The sequence below is a fragment of the Neopelma chrysocephalum genome, unplaced genomic scaffold, assembly GCF_003984885.1.
Source record: "Neopelma chrysocephalum unplaced genomic scaffold, ASM398488v2 Primary Assembly neopelma1_84, whole genome shotgun sequence".
In the NCBI taxonomy this organism is placed as follows: Eukaryota; Metazoa; Chordata; class Aves; order Passeriformes; family Pipridae; genus Neopelma; species Neopelma chrysocephalum.
The window spans coordinates 8,388,952-8,407,974 of record NW_020897746.1 but is presented as its reverse complement, the minus strand read 5'-3'; the positions used below and the strand labels follow the sequence as shown (position 1 = coordinate 8,407,974).

At 43.1% G+C, this 19,023-nt stretch overlaps 1 protein-coding gene and 2 non-coding genes across 4 annotated transcripts in view; 1 reads left to right on the top strand and 2 right to left on the bottom strand.

The window, feature by feature from the left end:
- Window positions 1-1,103: 1,103 nt before the first annotated feature.
- On the bottom strand, window positions 1,104-1,232 carry LOC113971765. Its single transcript, XR_003535652.1, has one exon. It is a non-coding gene; the product is annotated as a small nucleolar RNA SNORA76 (small nucleolar RNA).
- A 162-nt stretch (window positions 1,233-1,394) lies between these two features.
- On the bottom strand, window positions 1,395-1,457 carry LOC113971763. The gene has a single exon (XR_003535650.1). It is a non-coding gene; the product is annotated as a small nucleolar RNA SNORD104 (small nucleolar RNA).
- A 307-nt stretch (window positions 1,458-1,764) lies between these two features.
- The window catches only part of ERN1 (endoplasmic reticulum to nucleus signaling 1), a 32,538-nt gene continuing 15,279 nt past the window's right edge, over window positions 1,765-19,023 (top strand). The window contains exons 1-2 of one of the 2 annotated variants that reach the window (XM_027691803.1): window positions 1,765-1,784; window positions 11,576-11,687. Coding sequence is in view for 1 of the 2 variants with exons in the window: in XM_027691800.1 (XP_027547601.1) it covers window positions 3,403-3,480; window positions 11,576-11,687 (190 nt within the window). In the remaining variant the exon portion in view is untranslated. Of the gene's footprint in view, window positions 1,785-3,361; window positions 3,481-11,575; window positions 11,688-19,023 lie in introns of those variants that run through there. The other variant, XM_027691800.1, reaches the window with a different exon arrangement.

Below are 19,023 nucleotides of genomic sequence, written 5' to 3'. Positions count from 1 at the left end.
CTTTCATGAAGTCTGCATGTCTTGTTACGCAGGTCTTTTCTATGAGTTAATTTCTATGTGCAATAACTTAAGTCAAAGGACTAGATGCACTAATGTGTAAACAGATTTAGACTTATTACACAAGATTGTCATATTGCACTTCATAAACTGTGGGTAACTACAATCTGCTTGCTTTGTTTTATTAAATAAATTTATCCCATGTCCAACAATTTAGTTAAATTTTATTTCTACAGCACTTAGCCATGATCCTGTGCAAGTTGTTCCAAAAACTTCATTAGAAAGGCAGTTTGCTGAGTGTGCCATGTGCTTGCAGACTTTTTTATATATACATGTACTTGGTGATTATCATGATTCCAGGGGTAACCAGTGCTGAGACTGTTATAGCTTTAAAAACCTAATTTTAATTTTACTGTCCCTAAACTAAATTTAATCACAGTAGTTAGTTACCATATGAGGCACATGTTTTAAAATCACGCATTTTATAGTTGTGAAAACCTTGAAAGGATTACCAGCAATTAAGGAGGGGGTCTGCACTTCTGTTAACTTGAAGAGCCTCTGTGAGCTTGATCATCTTTTACAGTCTGCCTGGACTCTGCTGCTATTTTGTGTCCAATCCTGACATCAGAGTGGTTATATATTACATTTACAGAAAACACTGTGTACCTCTCCTCTGTCTGCAGGACACCCTTAGCACCAGTATTAACAGATGGAAAAAACAGAGGCCCTTTAAATAGCTGCAGAAGTCAAATTCCTATTTTATTTCAAGTTTTTTTCTGTGTGCATAAAGGACCCCCAGCCCTGGACATGTTTCTCCTACATATTCACCCAGCTGCTTTACTCCTGCAACAGCTTGGCAGGCGTCCCAGGACTTGGGTTAGTTTTTTCAAGTCCCTTTTACAGCTAAAACCTGAACTACCGCAGGAAAAGATTCTTGCCTCGGGCTATTTTGGGTTAAGTCGCCCTGAACCGTGACAGTGACCCGGACCTGCTTTAGCTGGCACCGCCCTCTCGGGCAGGGAATGGGCTCCATCCAGCAGGGTTTGTATACCCCGTCCCCGAGCCGTGTGTCCCCGCAGGGGTGGCACAGGGCGGCTCTGGCACGCAAATGTCACTTGTTTTTAAAAGCGCCGCCCGGGAGGTGCCGAGCGGCCCCAGTTATGAACAAGCCTTCGCTGTAGCACCGCTGCTTGGCCGGCGGCGCCGAGCGGGCACCGCCGGGTCAAAGGCAGTGCGAGACCGCGCGGGAAGAACCAGCCGGACACCATTTTGGGGCACACAGCTTTATTTAGCGCCGATCCCGATCTCCGCACGGGCCCTGCAAGACACGGAGGGTAAAGGGGAGGTTACACACGCGTCTCACCCCGGCCGCCCCGTGGGGTGGGCGCAGCCGGGGCGCTCAGTAGTAGTTTTGCTTCACGTATATCAGCAGTCTAACACGTGTCAAGAGACATCATTGCGGCCCAGCCCGGCCTGACCCGCCCGCCCCCAAACCCCGTACTGCGCTCACCTCCATCGTTGCGGGAGGAAAAAAGGCCGAGCGCCTTCCGCGCTCCCCTTTATAGAGTGGCTGGCCCTGCCCTCCTCGTGTTCTCCAATAGGATTCGAATTTGGGGTCACGTGCTGATCCGGGTGCTGCTGTGCGCGAGGGTGGGCGGGGCCGCGTGAGGGCAGTGGGCGGGAGCGCTGAGGGGGCGTTGGGCGTGCGAACTGCTGCCGTGAGGGAGTTTGGTGGTCTGGCGCCGCCCCCCGGCGTGTGCGGCAGCTTTATTCCCTTTTCCGAAGCAGTAGTGCTTTTCTCTTTCGTAGTTTGCCCGAGCGCTCTGTTGCTGTGAAGAAATAGGGCTCGATATTAAAAACATCAAAGCTCAGGCCCCCGGTGAGAGCTCCCCCCGCGCTGAGGGGGTGTTGAGGTGGTTCCTGAGGGAGGTGCCGGGAGCGGAGGGCGCTCGGGAACGCTCGGCTCTCTGCCCCTCCTCAGCACCTCTTTTGGTCATTTTTCCTGTTTCCGGTGGGGAAACACTCACGTTAAATAACTCCAATTTGGAATTAGCACATGCAGCGTTTGTACAGCAACTGAAAAACTCCTCCCGTGATGTAGCAGGATGCTACGGCACACACAGTGTGTTCAGTGGTCTGCTTGTTCTCAGCCTGAATGCTTGAAAGCCAAGGCCTCCCTAAAGAAACCCATTGGAGAACTGGAATTACAGTGTGGTTTGTAGGTCCAGCATGTTTTTATGTATTCAGGCTTGCAGGTCAGGTCATCATTAGGACAAGGCTCTGAGGTACGTGGTGGGATTGTTGGGGTGTCCTGTGCAGGGCCAGGAATTGGACTTGATCCTTGTGAGTCCCTTCCATCTCGGGGTATTCTGTGATTCTGGGTGATAATTACATCTCCTGCCCACAGTCAAAGAGAGCTGGTGTGTGTACATGGCATGGCCCGGGACCCCGTGTGTTCTGCAGCTCCATTAGTGATATCAGTTTAAAAAGCAAACAATATGTACAAGGACAAAGTGGCTTTGTTGTATAAATAGGTGGCTGAACGCTGGGCCATTGCCAGGCACTCTAAATTTACTCTTTTTACAGCTTCTTTCATTTGATTCAGTACTTTTTGTGTTTATTTTTAACGGTTCAGAGGAACCTGGACCAGGTTTTTGGTTCAAAGGGGCATGATGGGGTTTTTTTGCGTTTATTTAAGGTATTGCAAAGCACAGGGTCAACAGTGAGTTTGTCAAGACAAAGGCTATGCCAAATAACTTTGGCTTGATCTGCTCTGAAAGTAAGAAATGAGTAGGGAAATTAGAATCATAGGATTATGAATGTTGGATTATGAAGGTTCGAAGAGGCCTTTAAGATCATCAAGTCCAACTGTCAACCCAGCAGCTGCAACCCCTAAAGCACTAAAATGATATCACTCAGTGCCAGGTCCAGACGCCTCCTGAACACCTCCAGGGATGGTGACTCCACCACCTCCCTGGGCAGCCTGTTCCAGTGCCTGACCACCCGATTGTCCCGGGCACGGTGGTCCAGGGGGAGGGAGGCTATTCGTGCCGCCTGAATTTCGGTATTTCTTGATAAGAACAAAGCAGCAGCAGCCAGCTGCCATCGCAGCCCTCGGTTTGCCACGGGGCAGCCGCCCGAGCCCCCGGGCAGGCGGCGGGTCGGTCGGGGCTCGCTCGAACGGGGTGGCTCCGGCAGCAGCGTCGCTGGCCGCTCCCGGGCCCCCGGGAAGCGCAGCCCCCGGGCCGGGCGGTCCCCGAGCGCGGTCCCTGTGCCCGTCCGCCCGCGGGTGACGTGGTGCCCCGGCCGGGCGGTCCCCGCGCCCGCCCCGCCCGCCGCGGGGAGCGCCGGACGCGCCGGTCCGGAGGCAGCGCCGAGCGGGCGGAGCGGCCCCGCGGTGCAGCCATGGAGCGGCTCCGCCGCCTCCTCCTCCTCCTCCTCAGCCCGGCCGTGCTGTTGTTGCTGCTGCCGCCGAGGCCCGCGGTGAGTCCGGGCCCGCCGGGCCGGGGGAGGGCAGGGGCGGCCGGGGCACGGGGAGGGCCGGGGGAGCGGGGCCGGGGGATCCTGCCGGGATTAGCGAAGGATGGCCGTGGGTGCTGAGCCGACAAACCGCCCGGGTCACTGCCGGTAGTGCCGAGTGCTCCTGTGTGCAGGGTGAGGGGCTGCAGCCCCACAGCCTCATCCTGCCCCACAGCTGGATCAGCCCCAGAGCCTGACCCAGCCCCACAGCTGTGTACCCCAGCTGTGTCCTACCTTGCCACCCGCTGTGTCTTTATGATACACGTGTCCTAGTCTGAACATATATCTCATAATCCTCGAAATATAAAAATACGAGTAATTTTCCACAAAGTAGTTGTAAAAAGTAGTACGGAGAAACTTTTGAAACAGTAGTACAAAGAAACTTTTAAAAACTGAACCTATGTAGGTTGGTACAGGAACCAGGGAGATGCTAGAAGGTCTTTGCTCTGCCTCTTCATAATTAATGAGGCTTGTTTTCTTTCTGAAAAAAAACCCCAACATTGCATATATATTGATAACCAAATGCAAATTATGGGCTACAGGCCCAGTCATGGCATTTTGGTTGCTCTGTTTCCAGAGCAAACGCAGCAATGTGCATTAAATTTACATGTGGTTGGTTGGGATCCAAACCAGGCCACAATTTTGAATTCAAAGGTGAAAGACAAAGTGCACGAGTCACTGCCCTACAAAACCTCTTAAGAAATAACCAGGTTGATTGTAAGGTATTGCCATAGGTGGAGCAATAAACGTGCATGAAATAGGGAAACTGGTGCAAAGCAGATGGAATGCTGACCAGATTATTTTTACAGAGGTAATAATTTTAAACAGTGTACTTTACAGTGGGTGCTGTCTGTTGTGTGTGTACTGAGATGGAAAGCTAAGTTCAAAAATTCACTTCTGAAAGGTGCTCTTGTTTGCAAGTGCTCCAGATCAGGAGACAATGAAAAAGGCCACCTGGCATTTACTGTTTTCATTGTACTCGAATGTAGCAGAGGAAAGTTTGAGGTTCTGTTCTTTGATGGATTGTTCATTGTTACCTGAAAATACTGGAGTAAGATATGGGGTTGTAGTTCGGGTTAAGCGAAGCTGAAGGCTTTGTTTTTCACCTGGGATGTAATAGCTCCACTCCCCTTCTTTAAAGTAAACACATTAGCAGTGAAGCTGTGTAACATACCTACTGTTGTTACTTCGTTAGGAAACTGAAAAAAATTAAATGCAGGCTGTCAACAGAAATTACTTTAGAGTCTTTATTGTACAGTGCTAATGTGTTTGTCTTAGTCTGGACTGTGAGGTTGAACTGAGGTCTCTCCAGATTTGGGCTTCAGATTTTGCAAGGAAAACACTGATTTTTAACTCTTGAAGTTTTAAAAACAGTACTCAATAAAAACAGTAATAAGTATTTTTAAATACTAAAAATACTTTTCAAATCAACAGATATTAATAAATTTTGTATATTTTTACTTGCACAGTCACAAAAAAATAGACTCATGCCCTGGTAGAATTCAACCCTTTTTCTCTCGATTTCTCTCTCCCCTTGGTCTCCCTGCCCTGCCACCTCAACTCAATATCTGATCTCAGGTTCTCCATTTCTATTTCTTCTCTTGGCTCTCTCCCTGCTCTTTTTGCTCTGCCAGCTGTAGATCCTCACTGTGACTTCAAAGTTGAAATCTATTGCCCAACTTCAGTCCCTTTTCAGAACTAGTTTTAATTTCTGTGAACTCAGTCCCAGTCATCTCACCTGTGATTAACCCGTTTAACAGTGAAGGCTTATTTAAAACTATTCTTGTCACTTGAGTAATAAATTCCCATGGAAAAGACTGGCATACAATCCTTGGTGTTGAGGTAATGTAAAAACACGAGACTGCCTAAAGACTTTGCAGATTGTTTTCTTTAGATTTCTTCTAAGAGTAGTGGTGGTGATCTGCTGCTCTGTATTTTCCTTGTCTGTTAACTGTACTGTTGGTTACCTGGCATCCACATTATGAAAGGGTGAAATCTCAGATACAGCAGTGAGAAATGCAGTAGAGCTGTCAGTAAATAACAGCCACCATCGATATAATACACTAATGATTTACAGCTCCCTTTACATTGAAAAGAACCTTGTTGTTGTGAGCCCTGGGCGTTCCAAACTGTGCCTGTTTCTGTTTTAACATGGAGTCAGTGCAACTGGAAAATAACAACCTCTCTGGGATTAAAGTGGCATTTGGAACACGAGTCTGTCCCTCCTGCAGCCGGTGGGACAGGTTTCAGTGCTGGGTTTGTGTGCAGGCAGCGCTTGACACGGGAAAATCCCACCCTCAGCCAGGTGTGTTTCCTTCTGGAGTGTTCTTTATCTCAGCACGAGGTGTTTGCCCAGGGAACTGATAGGTGTGAAACCCCGTGCAGGTTTACAGAGGACATGTTCAAGCACTATGTTAACTAACATTGATGTGTTTTATTTGAGTTGCAGGTCTCCTTGGCTGCTCAAAAAATAGTCTAATAGGATCTGAGGGTTTTTGAGGGTGGGGGATGTAAATTTGTCTTGCACATTTAAAATTAGCATGGACAGCTCTGGCCTGGAGTGTAAATGATGTGCTACGTGTTTATAACTGCCCTTGGGTTGCTGGTGTTCTGGTGGCTATTGAAATAAGTTTGGGTTTTACAGAGAGAATCAAGGGTGAAAGCTCATCTGGGAGGCAAAGGACAGTTGGGGTGACCTCCTGTAGCCTTCAGTTTTTCCTATTGCAGTAGGAGGGGGTGTATGAATGAGAACCCCCTGAACTGGGTTACAGCCTGATGAGAAACAGCTAATTGGAATGTAGTCTAAGATTAAAAGATCTGTAGAATCGATTTAGCTTTCCAAAGAAGATAAAATGTATTTTTGTCAGCTCTCTTTCATATATTAACTTCATTATTAGTTATGCTGAAAAACTCCCCCCAGTAGTTTTCTGAATTTCACAAAGACTTTCTTCATGGCCTGGTTTTATTATGCACAGGGAGTTTTAGGCTTTAGCCTGGCAGTGTAATGAGATAGCTGTCAAAACCAGGGTAATGAATCATAGGCTATCTGGGATGAATATGCCAAGTGCTTGCAGTGTGTGCTAATGTCTAAAAATATTTTGCTTTGTGTCCTTATTGGTTTTAGTTGTGGCTCCAGTAGCATAAATTATGGTGTAGGCCTTTTGTTATTGGGAGGAAAGTGTCTGGAGCTGTTAATGCTGAAGTTGGTTTAATGGTTTTTAGTGAAGTGCAAGTGTACAGCCTGATGAATATTAAACTAATTATGGAGTAAGGAATATAGGTTTTTTTCCCCTTGAGTGATTATATATCTTGTCAATATTTTGGTTGTGTAAGCCAGGCATTGCCAAAGAAATCCCGAGGCTGTAAGTTACAGTTAGCAAACCATCTACCCTTTATCATCCATCAGCCCAGCACATTAAGTTTGGTGCATATGTGTTGCTACTTCAGACTTATAAAAGGGAAAATTATTTACCTGGTAACACATGGCACTGATTTATTCACTGGTGGGCACTCAGTTATTTCTTTGAAGTCAGTATCAGTTCTTGCAGTCAGCACACACCATCACAGTGTCACTGAGAAGCCTTTTCCTGTTCCTTGTTGAATCATACTCGAGGAACCTCTTGTGGTATCACCCCCACAGCAAAACACATTTCTGGGTTGCAGAGCTGTGACCTCAAGGAACGGAGTGCCCTGGTTTTGTGTTTGCTGTTCCCACTGACTGCAGCAGGGCTTGTGCCTGCGTGGTGACCTGCATTTCCAAAGTGCTGGCTTTAACCAGATGAATTAATGGGTGAACTTATTGCTGTGGGGATCTGTTTGCTTCTAAGACAATAAAACAAACTGGGGCATTGCTTTGCCAGCCCTTAGAAAAGTTTGTGCTGTGGGGGTGAAGGAAGATGTTATCACCTGGACACTGAACTGCACCACACACACACCAGAACTTGTTCTACGGCTTTCACTGACCTGCCTTTGACTCCACGGGGCCTTCAGAATTGTTTTGAGTAATTTTGTTACTTGGCTTTCTAAAATGTTTTATCTAAAGATATGGTAGATCTCGACTCAGAGGGAGATTCTTATGCAAGGGTTGACGAGTATTTATAAAGTACATTTCTATTAGACAATATCTTTCAATTCTATCTTAAAAATGCTATTTTCTGTTTAGTCCCAAATTTTAGGTTGGTATGGATTATTAGCAGTCAGCACTTTAGAGCTTTTAGAGCTTTTGTCAAATTTAAATGCAATGGGAGCTTGAAAATTTGTCTTTTGAATGAAATTATTAAAAATTAATTCTAAAGCAGTCCCCAAGTAATTTCAAAATATTGTAAACCCTTCGCTTAACATGGCTGTTGATGTGGAAGATTGTTGTGAGTACAGACTGCCAAGGCAGTAGAAGCTCTCCCTGAATTCCAAAGAAGGCAGTTGTTAAAATAGACCTTATTGCAGTTTCAGATGAAATGAAAGAAGAACCAAACCAGGTTTTCATTCTGTCTCATTTTCTTTGTTCACTAAATTATTTTTGCTTAGTTGTTTCATGTCTTGACGTATTTTTCTTGTATTCAGTTGTTGTGTCTTCTCAGAAATAAAACTGTAATATGAAGTAAAGATCTCTTTGAGGAACTTGCATTGCAACACAAGAGTTGAGACCCCACCCCTGCAGGGAGGGAGGACAGGATCTCTGATACCACTTTGTGTAAAGAGGCTGTCTCAGGCCTGAGACTCTGATTTTTGTGATGGACAATGTTCTTACATACTTCACACAAAAATGAAAACAAGTTTGGCTTGTACATACAGGGTTTTATAATTTCCATAGCTTTTCATAACAGTGCTAATCCCAGACTTTAATTAATCAATTAACTAATTAATTATAAGCTTTGTGTTCAAAATAAAATCTGTTGGGTATTTGCAACCTTGATACCACTGATAAAAGTCACAAATAAAATCAGGAGAAAGTGTTTTTTATTTCTGAGTCTGGGTGAAACACATGTAATTATTTAAATAATCTGTTCATTTTTATGGCCATTGTTTGATACAATTTGAAAGAATAAAACCTTTTTTTCTATACTGATTCCCTAGCCTTCTCCAAGTGACTGCTGCAGACGTTGGTCAAAATAAATGAGTAATATTGCATTGCAAAATCTACAGTCATTGGTTTTTTTTAAATTTAGGTCATAAGCTTCAGCAGTGTCAGTGTGTTACTGAGCTGGGTAATCTCACTGCATGATACCATGTGCTTTGAACAGCAGGAGTGAAAGAAAGATTTTTAATGCATAGTATTTTATGTATTTCACCTGTGTTTAAATACAGCTTTAGAAGTAAGGAAGACCTAATGAAATTTGTCCTGTGTTCAGTCTTTCACCCAAAGGAGATGATATCTGTGACACTCAGGGTTGCAGTGACCACATCAATGTGACTTTGATGGTTGAATGTAAGAAAGCCCTTGAGAAGCAGTAAAACTTAAACACAGAGCTCTGGGGGAGGTGAAGGAAAGCACTGGAAATTCAGTGTATTTTGAAGGGAAACGATGCACACGTGTGGCAGAACCTTTTTGTACCTCCTGCTGGTTTCACTCCCAGTGAGCTCCTCGGGCAGGGAGCAGAGCTGAGCCCAGGGCAGGTGGTTTCCCTGGCTTGGTGGACCTCATTGCTCTTCCAGGGACCATTCCCTTCGGTCCTGCTGTCCCAGGAAAGGTTCACGTCTCCCTCTTATCCATGGAGCGGTGTCAGGCACTGTGGAGTAAGGGATGGGAGTGGTGCTTTTCCCCCACATCAAGGATCTTACTTAAAACAAAGCTTTAAAAAGCTGTTGTGATTTCATTATCTCGGTCATATCTGAGAACTCTCTGGGTCATTCTGCCCGTGGCAACACTCAGGTGTTCATCTGGTTTTCAACAGGAACTTGCATGATTGGCTTCATCCCTTATGGTTTTCTTTCTTTGTAGTTCAGTTTGTAAGTGACTGAGGGAAGCACAGAAGTTTTCCTACTCAGAATGCAGAGTGTGCAGAGGAACCCTTGGCATGTTCCTACTTTCTGTTCAGTCCCAAATCCTACCAACCTTCTCAAATGTCACTAATCTGGAGCACAATACTGGCTACTGATGTTTTGATGAGAGTTTCAGAGCCCACCTATAATTCCATCATTTCTGTAGCCCTGATGCCACAGTAAATAGATATTCAAATGTTAAATCTACACATCTGCAGCAAGTAGTGTTCCATGTGCTGCATGTTCCTGATGTGTGATACCCAACCATCATCATGGCAGTTATTTTACGGGTTATTTTTTGTGGAGATGACACACTTTTATTTCTCACTAAGAAGACAGGAAGAGAACATGCTTTGTGGAGAATATGCTGATTCTGTAAGATAAGAAGATAAAAGATAACACTTGTGCAGAGAATAAGGAGTAGCCTAGAAAAACAGTCTTAGTCTCTATAAAGAGAAAATGGGGTGAATTTGCTCTGTGTTGTATTTTATTTGCAACTAAACTTCAGCACTAGTCATTACATTCTGGGTGTCAAATTCCCACCTGCAATTTAAAGGAACTTCAATAATTTTAATTTCTTGTCTTTAACAGTTGTATTTTCTTTTTGCCCTTGTTCTTATATCCAGTCAGGTCATTGGGCTTGAGAGATACTCTGAGTTCAGTTCTGCTTTGTAACATCTTGAGCTGCATATTTTGTAGGGCAGCATGAGGGGAACTGGTACTCACTGTCCCTTTTTGAACAAACACTGCAAAGTTTAATCCCAGTGCAGCTGTAAATATTTTATCAAAGTGCAGATGCCTGATCAGCCTGCATAATTTAACAATGTCAGGTAATGAAAATTATATTTATGTGTTAAGATACTTCTCCCACTTTTTCTGCAGTTATTCCTGATCTGTGGTTTGTGTACTGTTGATTTGTACTTTCATTTTTTCTGCACTGTGTATTTTACAATTGTCTGCTCCAGCTGATTATGACTGGAAAGAAGCATGTGCAATATCTATAGGTCCAACCTGAATGTTGGGTAGTTATTAATGTATTATATTATTCTTCTGGCTTTGTGCTTTACCTGAAAGTCTAATGCTTTACTTGAATTACACTAAAATGTATGGTTTTTCAAAGGAAGTTACTCTTATGTCCAGGCATTTTCATTTGGCAATTAAGTATTTTGCTTTGCAGTAATTCTAACATGACCAATAATTGGTTTTTTTACCATTTGAGTCATCGAAGATGTTGTTAATGATGTAAAATGAGTACACTTTCATTTCATGTGGTAGGTTAAGAGTTATATTTAACTGTGAAACTTGTGAACTGTGGCAGGTGGCACGTTTGCAGGTGAGCAATGCAGATACAGCCCAAAAATGACAAGTTACTTGAGTGAAAACTTGAGACTTGGGAAGTGGAAATTGGTAGTTCTTAGAGTGTATGGGATCATCTTTAGTTAGGAAGAGAAGATAGACATTAACATGTTTGTTCTGCTTTGTGTGATGAGACACCTTGCACTTGGCCTTACTGTTCCCACAAGAACTGCACGGTTCTGAGTCCTCAGTGTTTGTGTGATGCCCTTTTAGTAAAATTCCACACTCTGCAGTATCCACGCTCAGAAGCTGTTTGGACTGGAGAAAGACAGGCAGCACCAAACTGTTCCATGTCCCATAAATCCACAGTGACGTGTCCCAGGGCCAGAAGGGTTAGAATGTCAAGTTGAGGTTTGAACCCTCAGCTGCTGCTCTCTCGGGGGTGTCTGTGGATGTGTTCACACACATGGACTTCCCTAAACAGTGTTATTTACTCTCTTCTGCAGAAATACAGTGTTGGGAAACATGAGGTGCAAAACTGCAAATGGAGGTGGAGTTAAAGCACGTCCCACTTTGTTTCTAGGGGAACTCAACACAGTAAGATCCACAGTGCTGACAGCAAACTAAACCAAACCAAACCAAACCAAAAATCACCAAATTCAAAAAAAATTGTTCAGTCTGTGCACTTAAAAGAAGGGAAGTTGTAGCCCATGTGCTGTTTGACAGTTATGAGTAAACTCTGTAGTAAATAATTACATTCAGCATGTGGGTTTTTGTTTTGCAGAACACCAGCTCAGTAACTGTGCCAGAAACGCTGCTGTTTGTGTCAACCCTGGATGGCAGTTTGCATGCTGTGAGCAAGAGGACAGGAGCCATCAAGTGGACTTTAAAAGAAGGTGAGCAGGAGGTGTCCTGATGCCCTCAACAGCAGTAATAACAGACAAATTAATTGGTGATTCCAACTGTTGTAGGACCTGGTAAATACTTTCTTTTCTTTCTTAATTTTGCTCTTGTTCCAGAATTAAGCTACAGTGTTTCTGGAGTCATGTTCACTTTCATAATTTCACTTGCAGATATTTTCCAGGTTTGTGTGTGGTTTTTTTAGGTTTGTGGTTTATTTGTTTGTTTGTTTTTCCCCCCCAGAATGTTTAAGCTGTAGTGGTATAATTGGTAGGTAACATGTTTTATGAGAATGAGTGCAATATAAGCAAGCACAGAGCACAATAGATGTGTCAGCTTGTGGAGCTGATGGCAAAGGGATTGCATGATCCTGCCTCTGGAATACCCTGCATTCACTGGTACAGTGCATATCTGTAAACCTCGGGGATTTTTCCTATAATAGATGTTTAGGAACAGCACAGATTTTTAAATAAAAGAACTGCACTTGTGTAAAGAAATTTAACATTGCTCAGTGACTGGAATGAATTTTGTATATTTTATTACTGAGCAGAGCTGTCTTCATGAAAAATTTGGTAGTTAATACATATTTGGTTTAGTGGGACTCATGACATATGACAGAGGTGATAGCAGCACTTTCTCTTCACTTCTGGAAATAAATTAGATAGAAGGTCAAATGCAAGGAGTCAGTGATTGCATCATTCTGTCCTCTATTTTTAACCTGCTCTCGGTTCAGCAGGTGAGCTGAAATGGTGGGAAATGGACCGTGCATATCTGATGTCTGCAGTACAAACCAGCTGCTCTTCTTTGTGAAGCCACTCGTATTGGAAAGCAAATCCAGCAGACAAAAAGTTAACTTCCTAAATGAGCAAAGAAGGCTTTTGTAGCTCCTCTTGGAGTAAAAAGGGGGTGAGCAAGTATTTTCTTGAAGGATCCTGGTGAATAGGTGTGATGACATTTTCTCCCCTGTCTCCTGTTTAAATGCAGACCCCTCCTTTCCCTGACCAGCCTTGCTAAGGCAAGTTATCCATCTCCTGCTTTGTTGTTGCTAGAGGCTACTGCAGTGCTAAGAAAAACTCATTCCACTGACACAAACATACACTGCTTAGTCCTGGCCTAGAAAGGTGTCACAACTGGCATTAGTTTGCAGCCAGACTTACTAAGTGGCAAGAGGTGTTTTGAGGAAGAAATGATCCCACTTTGGTAACGGCAAGGATCAACAAAGATCCTTGTCACTGTGTTGCTCAAGGAACTTCCCTTTTTTTTTTAAAAAAAAAAGGGTTGCAAAACTCTAGTTGGTACAGTAGAACTGCCAGACTGGATTATCCAGTTTTATAGCACTCCTTGTGTTCTCTCTGTTGCTAACTATGAATTATTCTGCATCTTATGTACGTGAGGGGTGTTCACTTGATTTTTGGAAAGCACTTATTGCCCGTCACTTTATTTCTGTGCAACAGAGCAACACATGAGGGTCAATGAAAAAAAAATTAATGCTAGCTGTCATTGTTCCAAGATGCCTCCTGAGTTAACTTAGCTAAGTGGACACGGAACAAGGGCCTGTACGTATAAATTGGTAAATTAATTTTTAATGGCAGAGGTTTTATTTATTTTTGCAAAACTTGCTATGATTCTACGTGTGTGGTCGCTCTGTGGGTGGGAAGCCCAACAGTTGGAAACAAATAGTTCATGGAAGTCCTCACCAACTTTCTGTGCTAAATCCCTGGAGAGATTTAATAGTGCAGGATTCAGTATTAATATTAGTGTGTGATACAGTTGCTGGGTGCACCCTCTCTGTCACCAATATCTTGCAGTGTTGCAGAGAATTACCAGTAGGAAGCTGCCTGCACTGCAGTGTCCTTGCAGGTGCCATTTTACCCTGATTACCAGAAAAATGAACCGTGTGTTGTAGCTCACGTTTGAGGAGCTGTGGAGGTCACCTGAAGTGCTGCATTGGCATCCACCAGGAAGGGAATGTTTTATTACTGCACTTAAGCAGCAAGGTATTTAACAAAGGGCAATTCAGGTACATTTTATTTTCATTGGGGGAAGAAACCAAGGCACTGTTCATTATCAGGCAGTGCTTAAACAAACATGAAAATCTTGCCCTGTGTGGCTTGTTTTAATTTAATGCTGAAGCTTATCTTAGGTTTGCAGAGTAAATGAGCCAGTGCTTATCACCACAATAACGGGTTTGGGTTTCCTGCCTTCACTTAGTGCTGGCAAGAAAGGCACTTGGAATACTTGTGCTCCCCATAAAGCAAAAAATGGGTCACTTGGGAATAGGACCACTGAAATAAGGTGTGTCCCTGGGGACTTATTTGTTGAGGGTGCTCAGGACTTTCATTTCCTCTATTAGCTTCAATGGGTCCTGCTCTCTGACAGCTCTCAGGATTTTTCAGTGACCAGGTAACTGTTGCTGCTCATTCCCTGGGCCTTGGAAAGCTGCAATATGGTTGGAAAGATTATAGAAAGAACTCACACCTTGTGTTGAAGGCACTCGTTGGAAAGGGCATTGAAAAGCTGTGGCACATTTCGGGTCTGAGACTAAACAAGGCTTTTGGTGCCACCTCTGACCCACACAAGGAGCTGTCAGTGCCAGGTGACAGTGGGACAGGCTCCTGCAGGCTCCCTTGTTTTCTGCACTTGCCTCTAGCAAGATCCTTAGTGAACATCCTCAGTCAGGTTCCTCAGGAGGAAATATCTTCCCCAAAATTGCTGGAAGTGAAACAACTTCTGTCATTTCCTGTGGACCTATTTGAAAGCCCTGTTGGCAAGGCAGAATCAGGAGAATGCTCTGGTGTCAGACTTTGTGTTTGCAGTTCTGATTTCAGTGAGAGCTTTAAGAGTGTGATTTTATGACTGTCCTGTTCCCTCACATCTTTGTAAAACTCATCCTGGATGTCTCTGTTATCTCAAGGGCTTAGTTTAATGAATAGCATATTGAACTTGAGATGTTAAAGATGCAGTTGTTCTAGACTGTGCTCCTGGACAGGCTGTTTCTCTGTTCTGAGAGTCACTTCTGTGTGTCCTTCTGTACTGTTCAAAGAGATCTCTTTTCACTCAGCAGCTCCTTAAAAGCTTTTCCCTTGAGAACTGATTCAAAGTATTTTGCCAGAAGAATATATAATATATACAGACTTGGATCTAGATTTAGAACCAGCAGAAATTTTGTTACAACTTTCAGTTCTCTGTAGTAATCAAAAATTAATGGCCCACAATCAATTTAGAAGGTTTGGATTTCCAGTACCTTACTTATAACCTGTGGACTTCAGTGGACTCTGTGATAAGATAAAGATAGAAAGACTTTATCTATTAATGACGTGCCACATGTAGATTTTAAAAGGGAAAGTCTGAGATCTGTAGGTCCTGCTTTTGTAACAGTGGTTTTTCCCAGGCAAGAAGGAATATCTTTGTAAATAGTTAGCCTAAATATATGTAAATAGCATAACTGCAAATTAGTAAGGATTGTCAAAGCAAAACAACTGTAGGACAGGATGGTTTTCAGGAATTTCCAGAGCATAGTTTGTACCTCTAACCTCATTTGCTGTGATTGCAACAGCAGGGAAGGCTGACATGGTTTGAAGTTGGCCCGTTAGCCCAAACCTTATGGTGTGGCCTCAGGCCAGGAAACCGTTTTTTCCAGCTCATTCCAACTCGCTGTTTCAGAATCTCCCACTTCTCCTTTTGAGTCACTGGGCACGTTACAGTGATGAAAACAGGCAACTTTGTCTTGTACATTAAAGAATACTCGGATTTTGGTCAAAGGACAAATTTTATCTTATCATGTCTTTGTGAAATATGGAGAAAAGTCAAATGCATTATATTTAGCAGTATGGGTATAGTTTCAGAAGTCGTATATTTGGCTTTTTTCCATATATGTATGCAAAGCATGGGTTAGAACAACCTGAAACATGCTCGGCCCACTCACAAATATATTCTGACCATGATGCAACCAAAACTTGGTTGGGACACCTGCTGCTGCCAGGTCAAAACCTTCATTCTGGGGAAGTGTAACAGAGCTAAATAATGTACCAAATATCTGGACAGTCATTATGTTACCAGGTTCCTAAGAACTGCTTGTAAATAAACTTTTGGAGTTCTAAAATAAATCTTTCTAATCTAGGATCAATGTTGTTTTGGCATCTTTGTTTTCTTAGTCGAGAAGGTGGAAAGGTTTTCGGACAGGATTTCATACCAAAATCCATCTGTAGGACATTGCAAGAAGTTGGCTTTTCTGCTGCTACAGAGAATGGAAGCTTGAGGGAGAGAGAAATGCATTTTTATCAGAGTTTTATCATGTTTTCTTTGGAAAGCTTTTGTTCTGATGCTGAATAGTTAGTGCCTTGTTCAGTGGTTATCACGGCTGCTGGTGGTGTTGGAACAGATGGGGCTGTTGCAGTGACTTACTTAATTCCAGGGAACTGCAGTTCAGGGAAATTTTGAAAGCAGGATGACGTGGTTGCAGTCCCAGCATGTCAACACTTGAGTGGGCAGCAGCTGGAGAGGAGACCAGGCCTCACTCTCTGACTTTTGCAAGAACTCTCGGTTTGACCCGTTGTGGAGCAGAGGGTGACTTCAGTTCCAACTCATCCTTTCACTGCTCTGTATTCAAGCATATAAAAACTATTGCAAAACCTGGCAGCAATTAATTAAACTCAAGATTCTCTTTTTATCTCAGAGCGAGTTCTTATTTCAAAACAAACTTTGACATAGGGTTGGAACACAGCCCAAACCACATGAAAGTGAACATGAAGAGCTCATTGTCTGTCTTCAAAGGGTCTTTGCAGAGCTATGACCTGAGTTCAGGATCATAAAAGTGTTAAGAAAATGAGAAAATTTGCATCACTCCACTAACTAAAAATGTAGAGAAATGGCTCTCCAAGGCCTGTCTTTCCAAGTGGAAGGTGCTAGTGAGAGAATTCCTTTCACTTCAGCAAATGAACCCTCCCTGGGTTTGTGTTCACTCCTCGTGAACAGCCCCATGTGATGGAAATGAGTCAGATACCAATAAATGCTTCCTGACAGTTCTTACAGGACACTCAGTGCTGCAGGAAGCCATCAGAATAATCAGTGTTTTGGTTCCTGTGCTAAAAAAATTCCTGCTGCTTTGTAATAACTTCTTAATCTGTTCCATCTCCCTCTTCTTTATCATTGCTCGTAAATCAAATTTCAGTTACTAAGAAAACAAGGAGCAGCAGGATTTTTTTCACTTCTGGTGAAGCACATGATGGTACTAAAGAGAAGTTCAAGGACTTTCTCGAGAAAGATGCTTCTGTACACACTGAACAGCTTGGGATTTGCCACAAGGCTTTCCCTCATGTCATCTGATATCCAACAGTGCTCCAGAAAAACACACTGGAGGAGTTGAAGAGACATTCATGAGATTTCTGGCATCTTTTATTAGAGGAGACATTGGCTGATGAAATTGGAAATTGTTATAAGTGACATTTTTCCAATACATTTCAGAAAGATAAGCTTGGGGGTAAAAGATTAATGCAAGTAAATACTGCACGTGTGTGTTCTTTCACTTTTATGGTACTATGTGGTCAATGAAACTATGCAAAAATTCTCAGATCTTTGAGATAATTGGAGCAGAGTGGAGCACTTTTTTTGGTAGATAAAAATAGATTGCTCAGTTTTAGAAAATTAAGTGAAAACAAATTATTAGCCCCCAAATGCTTTAGTGTATTATTATTTTTCAGTGTATTTTTGAGGTAGAGAGGGAGCTGTAGGAAAGCATTATAAACCAGGCTGTCCTGCAAATGTCATGGACAAACCAGGATCAGTTCCTAGAAAACATAATCTGCCTTTTGAAATTTCCTGTAATTGTTCAGGTTTTCCTGAGCATTCTTTGAAAAAAAACCCTGAAATACTGATGAGTTTGAAGAACTCCCACTCGTCCTGCTGAGGTGTGTGTTGTGTCAGGGCAGTAACAGAGCAGTGAGGGAGTTTGGGGCTGGATTCACGTGGTGGTAGTTTTATTCTGTAATTCCATATAACAACTTCACACCATCATTTCATTCTGAGAATAAGCAGTCCTTTTATTAAAATGAAAAGTTTCTGTAGTTAATTCCAACAAGAAACTATTTTCTTGTGTTTTGCTGACTAGAAGGTGTTCAAGTGCTCAAGTTCATCCACTTTGTGTGATGGTCAGCAAATGCTTCTTTCTTACCTGCTTTTCTTTAGTAACAGAGACATATATATCAGAAAGCTTGTGCAATACTTGGAGCAAATGCTGAGAAATAATTGACATTAAGTTTGGAGTGTGGGGTGTCTCTCCCAGCACATCCTGAAACCACTTTCTTCACACAAGGGATAGAAATGAATTGCTTGATGTAGTTAATGGAATAAAGGTCTGACTAAGCAGCGTGATCTGTAGAGACACAGAGAGAGCACTGAGTCACTGCTTTGTTTGAATGTTAATTATTCTTAGGGCCTTTGATGTGTGCTTGGGTTCTCAATGAATTCAATGGAGTTTATTTTGACACCTTGGAGAATGTACCTGGAGTGTTTATAGGCTTAAAGAGAAAAAAATTACATCCATGTAGTTATGTTTTGAACAAAGCTGCTTTGAGAGTGTTTGCTGTTGTAAACAGAAATCAATGAAGTAAGGATAATTGTACTGTTATCCCTCATAACTTGCTTCCTGTCTCTGATATTCTGTGTATATCTTCGGGTGAGTGCTGTTTTCAGCTGTGCTGCAGCCAGGGATCTGTCTGAGTGGGGGTTCTTACGTGTTTTTAATCTGTTCTGTAAAACCAGGATGTTGTTCTAGGTATTACCATCAAACCCAGCAGCTGCTGTGGGGCAGAGTGGGACAGACTTTGTAAGTCCCATGTCATGGACCCTGAATTTCTTGTTCTTGTCTTGCTTAGCTCTGCAAATATCCCAGTGCTCCCTGGCTGCCCAGAATCTGTGCCAGTTTCCCAGTCAAAGGCTCTCAAAACATCGCTGTTTTTCTTCTTATTTCTCTCCTGTTGCATCATGATGTTTGCATGGAGACAGAAGGGGTGAAAAAACAGTGTTTGCTTGGTCATCTTTCATCCTCTTACTCAGGCTTATTCCAGTGTAAGGGTTTGATTTTCCCTGTGGAAGTGCAGCTACTTTGAGGATTGCTTCCTCTGGCCTTCTGAGGTACTGTCTGCCATTTCTCTTGGGAATTGCAAACGTCTTATAAATCAGGGTATTTCTGTGGTGTTGGCATCATGACTCAGGATTGCTAAGGTCTCAGATATTTTGAGGTATATAGTGTGGGTAAAGCTGAGCAATGAATTTCAGGAGGCTTAAAATTCCTCAGGTGCTTTCTAGTTTCCCGTTTTCTGAACCGAGTTCCAG